This window comes from Doryrhamphus excisus, linkage group LG1 (genome assembly GCF_037039965.1).
Source record: "Doryrhamphus excisus strain RoL-2023G ecotype Guam linkage group LG1, RoL_Dexc_Guam_v1.1, whole genome shotgun sequence".
NCBI lineage: Eukaryota > Metazoa > Chordata > Actinopteri > Syngnathiformes > Syngnathidae > Doryrhamphus > Doryrhamphus excisus.
In genome coordinates, this window is record NC_136357.1 from 2,962,231 (window position 1) to 2,983,050 (window position 20,820).

At 40.4% G+C, this 20,820-nt stretch overlaps 1 protein-coding gene across 2 annotated transcripts in view; it reads left to right on the plus strand.

Annotated features, from left to right (window-relative positions):
- Window positions 1-20,059, plus strand: part of pamr1b (peptidase domain containing associated with muscle regeneration 1b) — a 48,117-nt gene extending 28,058 nt beyond the window's left edge. For both annotated transcript variants that reach the window (XM_078793792.1, XM_078793789.1), the window contains exons 3-14: window positions 1,621-1,746; window positions 2,072-2,186; window positions 5,637-5,854; window positions 7,839-7,946; window positions 10,823-10,993; window positions 11,106-11,297; window positions 12,132-12,935; window positions 13,002-13,178; window positions 15,241-15,307; window positions 15,397-15,626; window positions 17,108-17,466; window positions 17,542-20,059. In XM_078793792.1, the coding sequence (XP_078649918.1) occupies window positions 1,621-1,746; window positions 2,072-2,186; window positions 5,637-5,854; window positions 7,839-7,946; window positions 10,823-10,993; window positions 11,106-11,297; window positions 12,132-12,935; window positions 13,002-13,178; window positions 15,241-15,307; window positions 15,397-15,626; window positions 17,108-17,466; window positions 17,542-18,105 (3,131 nt within the window). In that variant the 3' untranslated portion in view covers window positions 18,106-20,059. The remainder of the gene's footprint in view (window positions 1-1,620; window positions 1,747-2,071; window positions 2,187-5,636; window positions 5,855-7,838; window positions 7,947-10,822; window positions 10,994-11,105; window positions 11,298-12,131; window positions 12,936-13,001; window positions 13,179-15,240; window positions 15,308-15,396; window positions 15,627-17,107; window positions 17,467-17,541) is intronic.
- Window positions 20,060-20,820: the final 761 nt, after the last annotated feature.

Below are 20,820 nucleotides of genomic sequence, written 5' to 3' on the forward strand. Positions count from 1 at the left end.
CTTGGCCCATCACCAAGAGCTGTCTGCCTCCTTGTCTGCCCTCTGCACCGTAGAGAGACAAATAAGTGTGATGGAAAACCTGAAAAACAACTCCATTATGTCTGATCTAATTTGTTTCCAGGCCAAACTCACATCATAACATTGCTTAACTTATAAATCTTCACAGTGTCTCATGGGAGTCATGGTGTTTACGTCTAACAATGCTGACCATACCTGTCATGTCTGCACACATGTTTCACTTTGCAGCTAAACCTGATTTTCTCTTCATGTTGTTTTATGAAATACCATTTTCTTACAGAAGAATGTAATGTTTTTTTTGTTTTTTGTGTTTTTTTACATAGCATGAATGCACTAGCTTTTATAGGGGAAAACAGATGTTTAGAATTAAGATGGATACAACTACCTTTTTTTTTTTTTAACTGTAAAGCCCCCAAACATGCTCACAAGGGACGTGTACAGTCATAAATCCCTGTGTGTCCACATTTGCTGTTTAAATTCACATTTGATATTTTGACCTTGACCAACAAACCACTTGAGTGAAAATCCATCCTCTCAGGAAACTGTTTCAGGGGGGGTTTTCACCACATTTCTATTTAAAGGACTAGCAAAATGTTTCAGCATTACGTCGCAGTGGAAGGTGATTGTAATGAGTTTAACAGCGTTTATTCAAAGGAATGATGTAGGGAGGGATGTTCAAAGTGCAGCACAGGGCCATTTGTGGACTACAGATCACAGTTTAGTTGCAAATGAGAAAAATCTACCGTATTTTCCGGACACTTTTTTTTATAGGTTGGCTGGTCCTGCGACTTATACTCCAGAGCGACAAAAACTGTTTATGTTACATAAACACTGGACACCTTTTCTGTTCATGTTTATTTTTTGTGTAGCTGAATAACCATTGTGTTAGCATATCTTACACCTATTCAGCCTGTTCTCTATTTTTTTATTGTTAGAACTTGCCTTCCAAGAGGACGTAATGTCTGTTTTGGTCAAGTAGTTTGTAAAATAACTGGTACTGGTTACCCGCATTATTTCTACCTAATAATGAATTTTTGGCCTTGTGGGACTTATACTCCGGAGTGACTTATAGTCAAGAAAATATGGTAATTGTAATACTTTATGGTGTTTATAGCTATAAAAAAATAAAAAATCATATTTCATATTTTCATTCATATTTTGGCTCAATATAAATGGGTAAATTTGTGTCAAACTAAAAGTTATGCTTCAAATATACAGTATCCTTTCACAAAAGAACTGATATTAGTTGAAACTTACCTATATTCTATGTTAATAAAAAATGTCTGGTACCGAGAGGGATGGCTTTTGAAAAATGGCTGGGATGGAATTAGTTTATCACAGTTTTCAAATAATTAATTGCTGTTTATCATCACTTACAACCTACAACTATGTCTAAAATATGCCAATTTTTTGTGCATTTTTATGTATATTAGCAACAAATTAATATTTCAATTAAGTTAAACTGCAAACAGTCCCTTCAGAAAAGCATTGACGAGAAACCGCCAATACCGTTCAAAGCTTCTAAGAATTTTTTTCTCACTTTCTGGTGTCATCGCTATGTAAAAATGACGGTTCATACATGCTGTGGTTGTTTTATTACAGGTTGCAGCATATTCGAGAACTGTAAGCGGTGCAACAATGGAACATGGGGCCCCAAAGATGACTTCTTCGTCAGGGGCCAGTACTGTGCTGAGTGCCGTCCTGGATGGTCTGGTGGGGATTGCATGAGTGAGTGAAGTCATTTCTTTACTGTATGGTTCTACTTTACATTTCTATATGATGAAGTCAATGCCCTTTCCTTGCCTGTGGATCAGTCTACATCCTGGATAACAATGCCGACTTGGACCAATGCCATGCCTAGGGGGCTTTCTATTAAGAGCTGACACAGAGAGACAGTCAATACTGTGGATACCCATTCAACAATTGGAAACAAAAACAAATACAACTGTTTGTTGCATGGGGAGCCAAAACCGCAGACTATAGACCATCATACTGTAGTAGTTAAGCTGTAATTAAAAGACTCTAAGCAATTTCTTTCTGTTGCACCCTACAGAGTGTGGTGGGGTGATCCACAAACGTCAAGGCCACTTGGTGCTGGAGAGCTACCCAAACAATGCTCGCTGTGAGTGGACGATACAGGTGGACCAGCCGTTTACGATAGAACTCAGGTGGGATTGTACTCAAGTCTTTGCATATACTAGACTTTATGATCACTAGACATTAATACTTGAGACTTTCTGACACATCAATAGCCACGTTTACATGGACCCGAATACAGTAAAGTCTCGTTATATCGATATCGGTTAAAATGAATTACTACTTATTACGATACTATTTTCATTTCCTGGCAAATTTCTAGTCTTTTATGATATAATTAGCTCCGTTAGTACGATACACGGTTATTATGATAATCCGGTTACTAGGATGCCCTTTTCATCTCCCGCCAGCCAATTTGGTCTGCTTATATCGATACAAAAGCAGCTTAAATCAATCTTTGCTTAAGGATTTCAATACCAAAAAAGAACACGGCGAACGGCTGCTTCCAGTCAACTTTATTTTTCACACTTCCACCACCAGAGTGCAGCACACACAGCGGAAAACACCCGTCCCTCGCGCCTACCCCTCCGGGTGGCAACACCTTCCCTATCGATAGTTCCGGGGTGAATTATGTTCCGGGGTGAATTATGTCCCGGTAACCGGTAATCACTACAGTGTAAGTTTATTTTTATTTACTGTAGTACAAAATGTATTGTAGTACAAAAGCATGCTAGATACGCAATCCATGAACTCAAGGAGAAAATTACATGCCATATCAAAGATCCGCTCACTTTTAATGCAGTTCGGCGCAGGATCGGATATATGGATAGTCCGGTTATATCGGTATTTTTTCCGACTCCCGAGAATATCGATATAACGAGACTTTACTGTATTCCAATTCCATTCAGGTTATTTGCGGAAAGAATGTAACCTTTGTATACACCTCATTCCGAAAAAAAAGTGCCAATCCGAATGAATATATAATCGGATTCCCAGGGGTGGAATATTCCTTTCCCCAATCCGATTGAGGTATCTTGTACCCGCTCAATCGGAAAGTTGTCAGACTGCGTTCTTCTTCGTGGTGTTTTTCTTCTTTTGTTGTTTATTGGCGGTTGGCAAGCAGATTTCATGTGCATTAGCGCCATCTGTGGAACAGAATCTAAACCCTTCTATACGCCATTCACAAGTCCAGTTTTATTAAAAACATCAGCAAAGTCCGATCTTCTGCTCACAGGACAGTCAGGACTGTCATGTTCACATCGAAAATCACAAACATTACACATAACTAGCTAAGTTGCCACCGTATTTGTCAGTGACTTAGCTGTTAATTTAAGCACGACTTCCGACTTCCACTTCAATTTGACTTACAGCGCGTCGTAGAAACGGAACTCGTTCATAACCCCATAACCACCGGGTGTTATTAATACGATGCTTCTCATCTGGTATTACACCCTACCTTGAAATATTCATCGCCCCATCTGCAATAGTGATTCATAGCTGATGATGGATTAAATGTCTGCTCAACAGTATGCGTGTCGCTAATGATGGCAAATCTACAGCAAAGTTTGGAAACTTTTTTTTTTTTTTTTCCCTAATGACTTTCCGGCTCAGTGATAACCTCCCGAGTCTGTCGTTTTCTCCATTACGCATCCAGTTTTTTTTTTCATAGTCAAGTATTTGTGCAGGTTTTGGCGGATTAAATACAGTTACATGTAAACTGAGGAATGGTTTTGATGAATGTTAAACGTTAATACATGATTCAGAGCCCTTTTAACAATGAGCTTAAGGCTCCGTGTTGATCTTTACTGAGTTAAATGAGGCATGCAGGGATTTCAAAGGCCGTGTGAGATAATTAATGAACAGTTATCAGTCTTTCATGGCACACGACGTACTGAACCAAAATGAAATGAAGCTACTTTTGAAAAGACAGCCTACAAATTAATAACAGGCTTATTTTGTATTTGTATTATTTGAGTTATGAATGGTGTGTAGCCAAATCCTTGTTCCTAATAATCCTAATATACTGTACTTCTACACAAGACTAACTAGAAGTGATGTGCAGGATACTCTAATGATACAAATACTGATACTTTTAAAACACATGTAAACAAGTTTCATTGTTACAACTCTGCATCAACTGTATGATAAATCATAATCTCATAATTATCCAAAGATTCTACTCAATAGTCGTTATAAAACATGAAAAAGAACAGGTTTTCCTTAGTGCAAGTTCTTCCATTAAGAAGCTATTTGGATACCCACTAATGGGTCTTTTTTCAGCAAACTCATGGGTGAGGTCTGCACAGTCCTATTTTCTGGCCAGTTAGCTTTCAGTAGATGGGAGTGCAAGACTGTTAGTCTCTCCTGACTTATAACTTTTAACTCATTTCATCTTGATGGATGCTTTTTCACCCCTAGCAACGCTTACAAGCAGGGTTCAGGAAAGCCTTGATTGCAGTGCAAATTTTTTTGCTGGAACCTATCCCAGCCGGGTACACCCTGGACTGGTGGCCAGCCAATCACAGGGCACATATAGACAAACAACCATTCACACTCACATTCATACCTATGGACAATTTGGAGTTGCTAATTAACGTAGCATGTTTTTGGAATGTGGGAGGAAACCGGAGTACCCGGAGAAAACCTACGCATGCACGGGGAGGACATGCAAACTCAACAACGATATGGCCGAGAGTGGAATCGAACTTGGGTCCCTTAGCTGTGAGGCATGCACGCTCACCACTATACCACCATGCAGCCCTACATTTTTATTATTTCTTAATTATATTTTGACATGCATACAATTGATGAATAATAGGGATGCATTGGGTAAAATTGATTTGGTTAACATCCGTTTTGGTTAGAGTCAGACCTTCTGGAATAAATGAATGACTCTAACCAAGGTTAAATGTTTTCACCACTTATGCGCCCTTATTCACATCACCACCATCAACAACAAACTGTCAGGAAATGTACAGTATTTGGAATTTACTGTCCAAGTTTTATAGACATTTAACAGCCGCTGATCAGATGTAATTAAGAAGTTTATCCAGACTGGAGCGGTGTTTCTGTTTATCAGCAGTAATTATCATCAATCACACAAGTGGAGTAGTATTTATGACTGCATTCTTCCCATTTAATGGGTACACAAGCAGTGTTAATGATACATATTCTTGTAATTTTCAGGGTGATAAAGTTCCTAAAGCTTTCCTATAAGCGTTCCTAAAGGCACAGTTTTCCACAGGGTCTTGTATGTCATCATGAAAAAGAAAGAATGACCGTACAGGAATAGAATACAATTGGAATAGTCATTGTTTTGTGTCATGTAAAGAGTAAGGCACATCCGACTCACAGCAGCAAAACATAAATTAGCGTTGCCAGTCACACTCAGCAGCTGTTAGAGTAATCACTGTCATTCATTACTGTTCATTGCCTGGTTTCTTTCTGACTGGTGTGAAAGCGTCAGAACTGATGGCAGCTGGTGCGGTGCTGCCAGATAACACAGGTGCGTTCAAAAAAACAGGAGAACTTGATCATTGCAGTTTCTAAGTTGTTGGGTTCTTTGTTTTCCTGCTTTTCAGGTTCATGATGTTAAGTTTGGAGTCGCATCCTTCTTGTCGCTATGACTATGTGGAAGTCCGAGACGGCAACAGCATCAACTCTCGTGTTATAGCTCGGTTGTGTGGAAACAACAGAGCTGCTCCCATTCAGAGTTCTGGAAACAGCCTACACATTCTTTTCGAGTCGGATGGGTACAAGAATTTTGATGGTTTCTTTGCTACATTCCAGGAGAGCTCAGGTATGTCTTGTGTGTGTATACGCGTGCATCCTACAACTGCAGAACAACACACTTTTTAAATGCTATTGAATGGAAATTTTGTTCCGAAAATAACTCAGCATGCAGCCATTATAGGCCAAAGTATCAACACTAATGTGAGTATTATTGTTATCAAGCACTGCCTTAATTCACTTGGGCATTGAATTCAGAATAGATTGTTACTGAAATCCTGTTCAACAGACCCCCATACGCCCCTCCAGCAGCTGCTCCATTGGGTTCAGGTCTGGAGGACACATACTCGGCCGCACCATCACCTTCAGCCTCTGCTGTAGGCAGATGTCATCTTGAGAGTTGTGTTGCTGAAAAAAACTGCCATGAGGTCCACTTTCCTTTCCAAACGGAGGGGGTGGGGGGTCATGATGTGCTCGAGAATGTCACAGAACATGTTGGAATTCATGTTTCCCTCAGAGAATGGCAGCTTCGCTGTGCACTAATGCAGCCCCAGTCCATGATTCCGTCACCGCCATGCTTGACTGTAGGCATAATAACGGCCGTGTGTTGACTGATTTTGAGTGGATAGTAACTATGTACCGCTATACAAGCTGTACCATGACTATTTCTATAAGACTATATCTTGAGAAAAATGGTAATGGTTTTATTTCATTTGAACATGCATCAGATTACAATTGAATGCATCACATAATCAGTTCACAGTTCCACATGTCCAACCATTCACACTCACATTCATACCTATGGACAATTTGAAGTCGGCAATTAGCCTTTTTGTAATGTGGGAAGAAACCGGAGTACTCGGAGAAAACCCACGCATGCACGGGGAGAACATGCAAACTCCACACAGAGGTGGCCGAGGGTGGAATTGAACCCTGGTCTCCTAGCTGTGAGGTCTGCGTGCTAACCACTAGACCGCCGTGCCGGCCTCGGAAGGTACTTTTTGGTACTTTTTCTGGTACTTTTACAATCGGTAACTGTTACATTTGTTCACTTCCTGCTTTCCTAATATAGTTGAAGTTTTTTTATTGTTTTTTCATTTTTTTCAAGTTTAAAAAAAAATTACAAAATTTTAATAAAAAAAATGTTTTTTTTTAATTTTTTTTTTTTTTTTAATAATTTTTTGTCACATACCAAAGTACGAGGTGATATGAGCATCCAATGCCATAATGGGTACCATAGTAAGTGTCAATATAGTGATATATATAGCACATCATGACTGGTTCAAGACTCTTCATCCTTGTATTTAGCAAACATCAACTGCTTGTATTGTTTCTTGAATTGGCTCATCGTTGTGCATTGTTTGATTTCCTTACTCAATCCATTCCATAGTTTGATTCCACATACTGAAATGCTATGGCTTTTTGACATAGTCCTAGCATATGTGTTTCAAAATATGCACCATGTCAAATAAGCTCCACATGGTAACCAGCCTGTTCATAGTATGGGTTGCTGATGTTTGACATCCCAAAGATCCATCTGATCCCTGAGCCTCCTGAGGGCCAGGGATCATGGTGTGTTGTCCAACAGGTAAATAATTCCGCACATCCATGCATCAAATTAAGTTTAACTAAAGGGCGTCATTAAGAAGCACATCAAACGGCCACTAGCTTGTTCAGGCACAAATTATCCCGTAATAGGACACGGCTGACGTAGTTTATGTCGGAGCCTGTGGGCAACCCTTTAAAAGCCCAAATGTAGTATTTCCATACCATGCTGCCAGCTTGACTTTTTTTTTTTCCCTCAATGTGTCCTTGTTTTGGCTCACAATCAGACACACGTGTAGCGGCGGCAAAGCCAGATCTCATAAACGGAGCTTTGTGTCTTTCTAGACATGCCCGCACATTATAACTGGAAAGTGAAAATGACATTGAAATGGTGCCAATTTTGAGTGCGGCTCCTTTCCTAACATAACAGGCTTTCTATTGTCAATTGTGACTCATTTAAATGAACACATTATTTAATGTAGTCTGATAATATATCTGTTTTCCGGCAGCTTGCAGCTCCTCTCCTTGCCTACACGATGGAACTTGCATCCTCGATACCTCTTATGCGTATCGTTGTGCCTGTCTGGCTGGCTATACGGGCAAGAGGTGTGAAAATGGTGAGTTTTTGTTTTTGACAACAGTGGACCAAACCCATTAACATCTGCTTTTCACTTGTGGTGGGAGAGTACAGTTAGCGTTTATTCCCATGTCAAATGACTCAATAGCCACAAGGCATCACAGAAAATATCCCTATTCTAGTTCAATGTCATAACTTGCCCTAAGCCTATACACACTATCACCATATGTACACATACTGTTCAAGCAAAAACACAATGCTGGAGCCAAGCTGTCTGTTGCCAGCCAATCACAGGGCACATATAGACAAACAACCATTCACACTCACATTCATACCTATGGACAATTTGGAGTCGCCAATTAACCTAGCATGTTTTTGGAATATGGGAGAAAACCGGAGTACCCGGAGAAAACCTGCATGCACGGGAAGAACATGCAAACTCCACACAGAGATGGCCGAGGGTGGAATTGAACTCGGGTTTCCAAGCTGTGAGGCCTGCGTGCTAACCACTTTTACCACCGTGCAGCCCCAGACTCCATCAGTAATTCATTATTTATCCGTTTTCTGTCTTTTTTTCTTCTCTGCTTTCTGAGGAAGACTTTAAAATACAGTTATCCCTCGTTTATCGCGGTTAATTGGTTCCAGGCCAAAGCGTGATAAGTGAATTTAGTAGGATTCAATAGTTAGAGCATAAAAAACACAGAATATAAACAGAATCAGAAAACAAAATTCTTTGTAGCTTTATAAGAACACGAAATGATGTGACTACTGTCACCTTTACCCTTGTATGACCCAATATTTTAGAAATAAAGACAGAAAGTAAGCCGTCTTAGACATAAATAAGATAAGATAGACTCACCTGGGGGCTATTTTCTCATCAATATAATATCACTGACATCTCGAGACCAGTGTAGAATACTTCTCGATTCTACTAAGGAGGGACTCAATGCACTTCAATGGCTTTAGTAGAGAACACATGCAGTGAATAGTCACAGGAGCTGCTGCCAGCACTCGACTAACAGTCAATCTGAGCCAGCTTACATCACACACTTGCCTAAGGTAGGAATGCATGTATTTTTTATGATTTTTTAAAAATAAAACATCCATCCTTCCATCTATTTTCTATGCCGCTTATCCTCACTAGGGTTGCGGATATGCTGGAGCCTATCCCAGCTGTCTTTGGGCGAGAGGCGGAAGTGGTCGCCAGCCAACCATCCACACTCACATTCATACCTATGGACAATTTAGAGTTGCCAATTAACCTAAGATGGATGTTTTTAGAATATCACGCATGGGGAGAACATGCCAACTCCACATTTCTAACCGAAATACACCATCATGCTGCTGGGAGAACACAAGAACATGGTTCAAAGTTCAAGACAGGGCAGGCTTACCAGACCAAGACAAATTTCTAAGACATTAGCAGCATAACTCAAACACAATGAAAACATGTCCATAAACCCCACTAAACAGGACCAATGGAAGTCAGTCTCAAGTCTCACATGGGTTGCCCAGATGTCGCTGTTACCATAACCAATTTTCCACAGTAGCGTGATCGTGCTCAGGAACGATTGTTTGGATTGGAAACAGTGATTCAATGTAAAAAGGGAGAGGCTCCGACAAGCCTTGTTTGGTTAATAACACTAATAATTTCCCAACACTATGGAAGAACAGCTTTTACGTTCCCTAAGAGAGGCTACACTAGTTTTGGCCCGTCATGGTTTCACGTTAATAGGTGTCTGGACCCTAACTTGTTTTTATACTTTATACATCTCCCTGAAGATCTTGCAAAAAACTGGTTTGTTGTGTTTTTATTTTCACAGTTATAGTTGATGCTATAAAAGAAACAATTCTGCCCCATCACAAAATAACCAGTCTCCTCATAAAAATAGCAAGCAGTTCATTTTTATTCCTGCAGGGAATTACAGCCTGTTTATTTTCTTTCAGCAAAATGAATAATGCTATGATGTCAAATTTTATCTAGAAATTTGGAAGTGAGAATAGCTTGGTTTTTTTTTTCTACTGATCTGGACTTCCTTATATGGGCTGCAGATTACCTGCACTCAAACGCTGACCTATATATCAAATCTGCGACATTCATTCATTCATTCATTTTCTACCGCTTTTTCCTCACGAGGGTCGTGGGGGGTGCTGGAGCCTATCCCAGCTGTCTTCGGGCGAGAGGCGGGGTACACCCTGGACTGGTGGCCAACCAATCACAGGGCACATATAGTCAAACAACCATTCACACTCACATTTGGAGTCGCCAATTAACCTAGCATGTTTTTGGAATGTGGGAGGAAACCGAAGTAAACCCACGCATGCACGAGGAGAACATGCAAACTCCACACAGAGATGGTCGAGGGTGGAATTGAACCCTAGTCTCCTCGCTGTGAGGTCGGCGCTAACCACTCGACCGCCGTGCCGCTGAAAAGTATGATATCGCAAGCAAAATTGAAAATGATTTTCTAACCAATTTACATATTAAAATAAAGTATTACATTGATAATAAGATAGTAAGATAATAAGACAGCATCATTTCACTCTATGAGCAGCCCAATGTTGTGGATGCATTAATAATATGATTTAGTTTTACACATAATAAACTATTTTCACAGTTTATAAAATTGACATCTGCGGCTCTGAAAAAAAAGGAGTTAGCTAAAACTTTTTTATTGCATGTGCTTAGTTGAGCGTTTACGAGGCATGTGTTGAATTCATGCTGCGAGCCATTCATACAATTCAATAACAGGACTGTGTGATGCTATATTGTACTTTAAAAGTCTGGACAGAAGTGAGTATTTGTGGGGTCTTGACTGCAGGGCGGGACACTATATCGATGTGTGCAAATGCCTTGATACATTTTATTATTTGATAAAATAACTGAGCATGTATGTATTTTGCATTTGCACCCAGTGGTCGGATGCCACAGGCCTCCTGTGCCCACCCATGGATCCACACAGGGAGTGTTTCATCACTCAGGGGCGCGCGTCACTTTCCACTGTGATTCAGGCTTTGAGTTACAAGGGTTTCGTACCGCCATCTGCTTGACTGATGGCACCTGGAGTGCGCCTGCACCACGTTGTGGTAATAATACTTGTTTACATTGATTTATTTTCTGCAGAATTATCATAATACATGCTAACATACTGTCATCTAATTTATAATTTTTCTATTTCTGCTCGTTTGCTGTTCTAAGTTCCAGTGGAAAGAGTTTGTGCTCTTCCACCAAAGCCAACACACGGGGACCACTTCTTGGTTTATGGACCCAATGATGTTTTAATCGCTCTCCAGTACCTTTGCCACCAGCCCTATGAACTCAGTGGAGTCTCTCAGAGAACCTGCCTTCCTAACAACACTTGGAGTGGAAGTCCGCCCGTTTGTTTGAAAGGTCAGGCTAAGACTTTCTTTTCAAAAATCTTTATAATATGAATTCTTTAAGGGCACACTGACGGCTATCTCAGGTACGACTCCATGAAAATGGTCTGGATGATGAAGACTTGGATTTGAACAAATATGAATGGTGTTATTATGTATTACTCTTATCATGTAGCACAGTTGTGATATGGTGTTTGATGGTTGATTTAGACCAGTGGTGGGCAAACAAAGGCGCTGGAGCCACATGCGGCCCACCAAGCGTTTGAATCAGTTTAGATAAATTTAACATCCTTTTGGGTGGGAAGCAGGAAATCCATGGAAACACTGCAGAAAGAAATATCTGGAAAATCTAGAAAGCTTTCTTTGCGGGTTATTGTGTGTAGATGCTCTATAGGAGTTTACAACTCAATACAAATCAACAGAATAGGTCCCCTTTAACAATGGATCATCATCAACCACATATGCCGACTTTATTAGGATGCTGTGTTGATTTGTTAGTCCACTCATGGATGTAGCCTTTTTTAAACAGTTTTTACCTGTGCTTTCGCTTTTGTAAAGCAAAACAATGTGTGGGTTAAAATGTGAAAAATAAAATACATAGTTTGCACACATGGGAATTTTACGGATTACCTCAAAAATGTCCCAAGGCAAGAGTTTAATGCTATTATGTTTGTATACATAGGTTAGCTTTTGTCTAAGAAAAACTGGATGGGTGAAATGAAGTAATGTCTAGACTTGCACCGCATTCCAAACCAATTTTGGAACAAAATATGCTTGGTCAGCAAATGATTGACAATGCACTAATGACTAATGACTAAATGACCTTGAACTTCTTCTGTATCCGCAGTGAATAACACACTCACACAAGCAGAAAAGGAAGGGAAAGACACTGGAAGGGAGACAGGAAAAGACAAAGACAAAGAAATACACGGTGATAAAGATGTCAGCAAAGACAGTAAAAGTGTAGAAAAAGAAAGTGATCACAGAAATACAACAGCAGAAGACAAAGACACTGGTAATCTTCCAGGGAAAACTGGATCTGAGGATCAGAACCAAGAGGAAAAAAATAATGGATTGAAAAAAACGACCAGCAGCAGTGAAGATCAAGTGGGTAGTACCGGCCCCGTCAATGGCCAGGACACGGTTGAGAATAAAGAACCCGAAATAGTAAAACCTGGGAAGAAAGACGACAGCCATTCCCCAAAGTCGGAGACGGATATCACTGAGATAGTGGTGATAAAAGACAAAGGACAAGGAGAGAAGGAAAGAAAAGAGGAGCAAGTGAATGGAAAGAAAGACTCGGGCAAGGTTGGACCAAACGACACCAAGCTGAGGACCGTCATCTCAGAGGAAATGAACACAGTAGACATATTTGAACGGGGAAGGGCAAAGAACAACACTGTCACGGATGGCAACAATGACATAAAGAATCATAATAATACGAGAGGTTTTCCAGAAAGGAAAACCATTCCCTCAAGAGTCAATATTACACAGTATACCTTATACAGAGCAGGGGGTGAGGAAGACGGAAAACCAAAGGAAAAACCTATCATTGAAGAAGAGAAAAATCCCACTGAGAAACCAAAAGAGAAACTGGATGTGGATCAGGAAGAGAACGAGCAATGGAAGGACATAAACCAAAGTTTCACTGGTAAGAGACCAAATTATAACATCCAGAAAAGTAACATTTAACTTAACCAACATTAACTGCCTTCAGACAGGATGTGCCCCCCTCCCCCTCGTCTCTATCATGGCTATCACATCATGGTGCCGGGGGCCAAGCCTGAGATAGTCCAGTTCTTCTGTAATCACTCCTACGCCCTGAGTGGAGACGCCCAATGGAGATGCCAGCCAAATGGTACCTGGAGTGGCAAACAGCCGCTGTGTGTTAGAGGTACCCATGCACCACTCGACATCTTGTACATTGCATGGTTTATGGCGAGAATATAAGATCTGGGATTACATTGAGTTAGCATTTTGGCTTTACAATCAGGAGATTGAGGGTTTGGGTCTCCGTTGGTTGACGTCTCTGTCTTATGGAAGCCCGTTTCTGCCACTGAAAAAAAAAAAAATCCAATGGGAAATTGAAATTACGAGATAGAAAGTTGAAATTATGAGATAGAAAGTTGAAATTATGAGATAGAAAGTTGAAATTACGAGATAAAATGTCAAAATTTTGAGACAGAAAGTCTTAATAATGACATAAAAAGTCGAAAGTCGCTGCTGTGACTCTTTGACAAAGCTATCTCATTGTTTTGACTTTTTTATCTCATTATTATGACTTTATATCTCATAATTTCGACTTTCTTACCTCAAAATTTCGACTTTCTTGTTTCAAAATTTTGACTGTTTATCTCGTAATTTTGCCTTTTTATCTCAAGACTTTGTCTCAAAATTTTGACTTTTTATCTCGTAATTTTGACTTTTTAATCTCATTATTATGACTTTATATCTCATAATTTCGACTTTCTTACCTCAAAATTTCGACTTTCTTGTTTCATAATTTTGACTTTTTATCTCGTAATTTTGACTTTTTATCTCGTTATTTTGCCTTTTTATCTCAAGACTTTGTCTCAAAATGTTGACTTTTTATCTCGTAATTTTGACTTTTTAATCTCGTTATTTCGACTTTGTATCTCATTATTTTGACTTTGTATCTCATAATTTTGACTTTCTTATCGCAAAATTTTGATTTTCTTATCTCAAAATTTTGACTTTCTTATCTCAAAATTTTGACTTTCTTATCTCAAAATTTTGACTTTCTTATCTTGTTATTTCGACTTTGTATCTCATTATTTCGACTTTCTATCTCAAAATTATTTTGTTATTTTGACTTTGTATCTCAAAATTTTGACTTTATCTCGTTATTTTGACTTTGTATGTCATTATTTTGACTTTTTATCTCATTATTTTGACTTTGTATCTCATAATTTTGACTTTCTTATCGCAAAATTTTGACTTTCTTATCTCAAAATTTTGACTTTCTTATCTCAAAATTTTGACTTTTTATCTCATTATTTTGACTTTCTATCTCAGGATTTCGACTTTGTATCGCATTATTTCGACTTTCTATCTCAAAATTATTTTGTTATTTTGACTTTGTATCTCATAATTTTGACTTTATCTCGTTATTTCGACTTTGTATGTCATTATTTTGACTTTTTATCTCATTATTTTGACTTTGTATCTCATAATTTTGACTTTATCTCGTTATTTCGATTTTGTATCTCATAATTTTGACTTTCTATCTCAGGATTTCGACTTTTTATCTCATTATTTTGACTTACCATTGGGATAATTTTTTTATTTTCAGTGGTGGAAACGGGCTTCCATACTGTCTTAGCTTTGAATCTCATGTAAAAAGACAAAAGTTGCAAAATAGAGACTGATGCAGCTGACCCCCGATGCTGCCGAACACATCAAGTTCTTGGGCAATTTTAGAAACTGAAAATGTGGTCAAATTACGAGTTGTTCAACCTCAGGGGCAATCAACTTCAGATGTTTTACTCTATTGTCTGGAAAATTGCTAACACTTTGATACACCTCTAGTTGGACATCACATTATTGTGTAAGAAAACAAAATGCCATGGCTCATCCACACCACAGTCAAACTCGCCACACACAAGCAGAATAACTTCTATTTCACACAATTTAGCATGCATATTTTTGGAATACTTGGGAAAAACCCATACAAACAATGGGAATACACAAACTCCACAGAGTTGTTCCAACATAGATTTGTACTCTGATCTTCCAACTGTGAGACTAACCACTAAGCCATCTTGTGGCCCGGATGTTGTGTCATGATTCTGAAATAACTAAAGGGCAGTTTTAATATAAAATTATAGCAAAATAATATAAATACCTCCAAGTAATTACATGTAATTTGCACACTTCCTCACAACACACCCACTGGAAATTGCCGTTTGTATTCATGTGTCATTTTTATTTGCAAGCATGCCGGGAGCCCAAAGTGTCAGAATTAGTCAGACAACGAATTCTTCCCCCTCAAGAGCCATTCAGGTATGTTGCATTCAATTTCCAATTAAAACAATAAATGTTCTGAGAAAAATATGTTTGTATTAACTTGTCCTAATGGTTTCCCTTCCCAGAAAGACACCAGTACACAAACTATACTCCTCTGCACTGGGGAGGCAAATCCAGTCAGAGGGCACCACCAAAAGTCCGCCAGTACCTTCCCAGTTGGCCCAAGGCTTCCATCACCTTTACACACATATAGAATATGACTGTGTGTCTCCTTTCTACCACCACAATGGCAGCCAGAGGCGGACATGCCTGAAAACAGGCAAATGGAGTGGGCGCCATGTCTCATGTTCACCAGGTGAGGGCAGCAGATGTCCATAATATTAGATCCCCCACAAAAGCCATCCAGCAACCCTTGCAAAATTGTTATTATATTCATATCAGTATTGTCATATAGACCAGTAAGTACGTACATAATCCAGTGAAGTGTAGTTTAGTTTATAGATTAGTTGATATACAGAACATGCAATTGTACATACTGTAGAGAACCGTGATCATACAATATCAGATGGTCCCTGAACACCTCTTGTCTGGGATGAAACCAGATGCCAGGAGATCATGTTTTGATGAAACCAGAAGGACCAATATTTTCAGTGAGTGTGTTGCGTAAAATGTGTCCCCATTCAAAGTATCAAGACTTGGCTGGACCCTTGAGATGAGTTTCGGCCCACTCAGCTTTGCAGAATTGTTATAATTCAGCCAAATTGGAGGACTAGGGCTAGGACTAGGACTAGGACTAGGACTAGGCCGCTCCAAAGTCTTCATTTTGTTTTTCTTCAGCCATTCGGAAGTGGACTTCCTGGTGTGTTTTGGATCATCAAACCCAAGTTGGTTTCAGCTTGAGGTCGCAAGTGTTTTTTCAGGAGTTTTTGATAGACAGCAGAATTAATGCTTCCATTTATCCTTCGGGTCTTGATGTTCTTTTTCTGAAATCCAGTTTTCTGAAAAAGTTCAACTTCTCAAAAGTCTTGTTGTGGTCATCAAATTGTTTTCTGGCGAAATTGAGATAAGCCTTAATATTTTTTTTGTTCAGCAGTGTTTTTTGTCTTGGAACTCTTTCTGATGGTGGCATCATCTTAACTGAGCCAAGTGAGGTCTGCAGTTTGGATGTTGTTGCGGGGTCTTTTGTGACCTCTTGCATAAGTCGCCCCTGCACTCTTGGGGTCACACTCTGGTTGGTCGGCCACCTCTTAGAAGGTTCAACAATGTTTAATATTTTCGGCACTTGTGGATAATGGCTCTTGCTGTGGTTGGCTGAGGTCCAGGGGTGGGGGGGGTTTGGGGCGGTCATTTTTTCCCAAAGGCCAATGTGGGAATCCAATCCTGGGAAGGTTCATCACTCTTCCATGTTTACTCGGTTTGTGTTAAATTGCGCTCACTGTGGTTTGCTGGAGTCCTAAAGCTTTAGAAATGGCTTTATAACCTTTTCCAGACGAATAGATCTTAATTAATTATAATAGTTAGTTAAGTTATGTTTTAACAAGTGGGCGATTTTTTCCCCCTTAAAAATAAAAAGTTTTATTTAAAAAAATGCTTTTTATGTTCAGTTATTTTATCAGAAATCGTTGTTTCCATCTTAAAGTAATTAGCATTTTGGCCAACAAGCTTCACAGTAGCAATGCTCTAACTCTTCACGGTAAAAGCATTCAGAGGATAACTGAAAGAAGGACAACACTTTGTGTTGACACAACTTCAATGTAAGTCACATTTACCCTGTCCTCCCTCTTCATCATGGTCTTCCTCTTCTGTCCTCGTTTCCTGTCACCTCCTCTTTGGCAGTGTGTGGGAAGCATCCAACCTTTAACCCTGAGAGGCCGGGAGAGGCTCACTGGCCTTGGCTGGCAGCCATCTACCGCCGTACCACCAATGGCGCCGGCACCAAGGTGACCAAGACAGACAGGAACTCAGGATCTGTGAAGAAGGATGGCGATGCAAGAACTGGGAACCATATTCGGGATTCTGACTGGCAGCTGGTGTGCAGTGGGGCTCTGGTGAACCAAAGGAGCGTCGTGGTTGCAGCACACTGCGTAACGGACCTGGGGAAGGTTTATCCTCTGGATGCAGGCAAAATCAAAGTAGTGGTTGGGAAATACTATCGTAATGATGACAGGGAGAATAAAGGTTCCCAACCCCTGAGGGTAAGATATAATCATCTCTTAAGGTTCGATTCTGTTATGTTCAGGGCTATAATGACTTGTCAATTTCCCCACCAGGTGGCCTCTGTCGTCGTTCACCCGAACTACGACCCCCATATTCTTGACTCGGACATAGCCGTCATTAAGTTATTGGACAAGGCAAAAATCGGAGAGAAAGTGTTGCCGCTCTGCTTATCAGACAGTCAGGGTGAGGCGGAGATCTCCGGACAAGGGCTTGTGACAGGCTGGTCCCCGCTTCCTGACTCGGGTTTAGGCGCTGACGAGAAGGCAAGAGTGGGACTTGTCCACCTCGCTGACATTGTCCCATGCGAGCAGCAATATGCCCGTAATGGTGTGCCAATCAGTGTTACGGACAACATGTTGTGTGCAAGCCAGAAGCCTGACTATGGACCCTCGAACATATGTCCCTCTGACACCGGGGGGGTTCTTGTGCTTCCTGCTCACACTGACAACGGCCGTAATCCCTCTGTTGGCTTTAATCAAGGGAGGAACAAAGGACTTTGGAGACTTCTGGGACTGGTTAGCTTTGGCTATGACCAAGGAGAGTGTGATCCTGCACTCTATACGGTTTACACACATGTAGCAAATTTCAAAGTGTGGATAGAGAGTTGTATGAAATAGTACTGTGTGACTCATACTGTTTAAGTGTACATGGACGGTGGATCCACGTACATTTGTGATTCAGCATTTACAGTCCAGCAAATTCATGGATTTTGGTCAGTTTAAGTCTGTGATCATTTATACCCGTAAAACTGTTAGAAAGCCCCCGATTTTCACATTTCATGTTTTTTCATGGCCGATACATACTTGTTTGGGTACAGGCTGCACGGTGTCCAAGTGGTTAACATACAGACCTCACAGCTAGGAGACCCGAGTTCAATTCCACCCTCGGCCATGTCTGCGTGGAGTTTGCATGTTCTACCCATGCATGCGTGGGTTTTTTCCGGGTACTCCGGTTTCCTCCCACATTCCAAAAACATGCTAGGTTAATCGGCGACTCCAAATTGTCCATAGGTATGAATGTGAGTGTGAATGGTTGTTTGACTATATGTGCCCTGTGATTGGCTGGTGACCAGTCCAGGGTGTACCCCGCCTCTCACCCGAAGACAGCTGGGATAGGCTCCAGCACCCTCGCGACCCTCGTGAGGATAAGCGGCAGAAAATGAATGAAAAATAACAAGAAGCTACACGGTGTTTAATTGGTTAGTATGCAGGCCTCACAGCTAGGAGACCCGAGTTCGATTCCAACCTCGGGCATCTTTTGCAGAGCGGGTTTACTCCATGTACTCCGGTTTCCTCCCACATTCCAAAAACATGCTAGGTTAATTAGCGACTCCAAATTGTCCATAGGTATGAATGTGAGTGTGAATGGTTGTTTGTCTATATGTGCCCTGTGATTGGCTGGCCACCAGTCCAGGGTGTACCCCGCCTCTCACCCGAAGACAGCTGGGATAGGCTCCAGCACCCTCGCGACCCTCGTGAGGATAAGCGGCAGAAAATGAATGAATAATAACAAGAAGCTACACTGTGTTTAAGTGGTTAGTATGCAGGCCTCACAGCTAGGAGACCCGAGTTCGATTCCAACCTCGGGCATCTTTTGCAGAGCGGGTTTACTCCATGTACTCCGGTTTCCTCCCACATTCCAAAAACATGCTAGGTTAATTGGCAACTCCAAATTGTCCATAGGTATGAATGTGAGTGTGAATGGTTGTTTGACTATATGTGCCCTGTGATTGGCTGGCGACCAGTCCAGGGTGTACCCCGCCTTTTGCGCCGGAATGAGGAATGCGACCCTCGTGAGGATAAGCGGTAGAAAATGAATGAATGTTTTTCCATCCAGTGTTGAGATTTCACACTTTATTGGCATGCCTTGAACACACCATTGCTGTGTACTGACTCAGATTCCATCTGTTCATTGATCATCTTACATTATCATTCATTAGAGGTGAGTACCTCTACATTGTATTCTTTAACCGTGTTTAATAAGTGTTGGATTCATATTCAGGACTTATACCTGCGTTGTGTCGCGAGTTAATAATGGCAATTGAAGCGAAAAGGGGAGGGCTATGGAGCTGAATATAATCCAATAATTAGTCACTTTTCTTGCAAATGTTGATCTAAAATTGGAGGAGAACGCAAGCATTTTATGGGCTTAACAATTGGTCATGGTTTTTCGCCATTCACAAAGTAGTCCCGCAATGTAAACCCTGTAAAAAACAGGAATCTACTGTATCTTTCTGTTCTCCTTTGTTCAATCTGGTCACCTTATCATCTCATTTGTGTAATGTCTTGCACAAGGGCAACACTGGACAACGCAGTGCTCTAAAAAAAAAAAGGACGCTCACACATGCAATGTGTGTAGCATCAGATGACGTCTCGTCCCTCAATTTGAGGTTACAGACTTGAAAATGACCACCAATGACCATCCTCAGGTGAGGATCTATTGTACTGTAAATACAGTATGTTATAATGTACTGACTTTTATATTAACTAATATGACTATGAAAGTGATGTAGATATTGTATTGAAAAACAAGGAAAACAGGATGCTTTTTAATTAAAAGGAGAGTTTGTGATTCTGGTTGTTGTGTCGTGTCAACGTGTAATATCTATTCACATTCAGGAAAAATAAAAATTAATTGAATTGACGCTCGGAATAGAAAAAAAAAAAAAACCTGCCTGCTCTGTGAAGCACATTCTGTGTTATGAAGCAAATGAATCCAGGTCAAAGCTGAAGCATTTCCACAAGCATAAAAGGAGCATATTATTCACATATCATTTCACTCCTCTGTGCACAAATTAAATCAATTACTTCCAATCTGACCCTCCTCCATTACTCAGTTTGTATCTCCATATGAAGCAATAAAAAGAACATCTCCATTCTGTGTTCAGAAGCAACGTGAAGGTGCTTGGATGTGATTTAGGAGACATTATTTAAAATGCAAACTTCAGGCTGAATATTTAAAAAACGCTGGTCATTTACTCTTGGAGAAAACATTTAGTAAAAAATAGAGAACATTTTGGAAAATTAAATGCACATTTAAGTATACATATTTTTATTCCCAAAATGAAGCATCTCCAAGCATAAAATTAGCTAATGCTAGGAGTCCACTGGGCCGGCACCAGTTGGTGCCAGTTCGCGCCGTTATTCGGCCCCATGGCGAGCCACTACGTGCCAATCACATAATCTTTGACGTGAACTGGCACCAACTGGCGCCGGCCCGGTGAACTCCAAGCATCATTGACGCAACTTGGCTCGCTCCATTACATTCCAGTGGATTCCAATAGATGGATTGTTTGTGACGTTTAGTTCCACTAGGTGGACACTTTGTGGCAA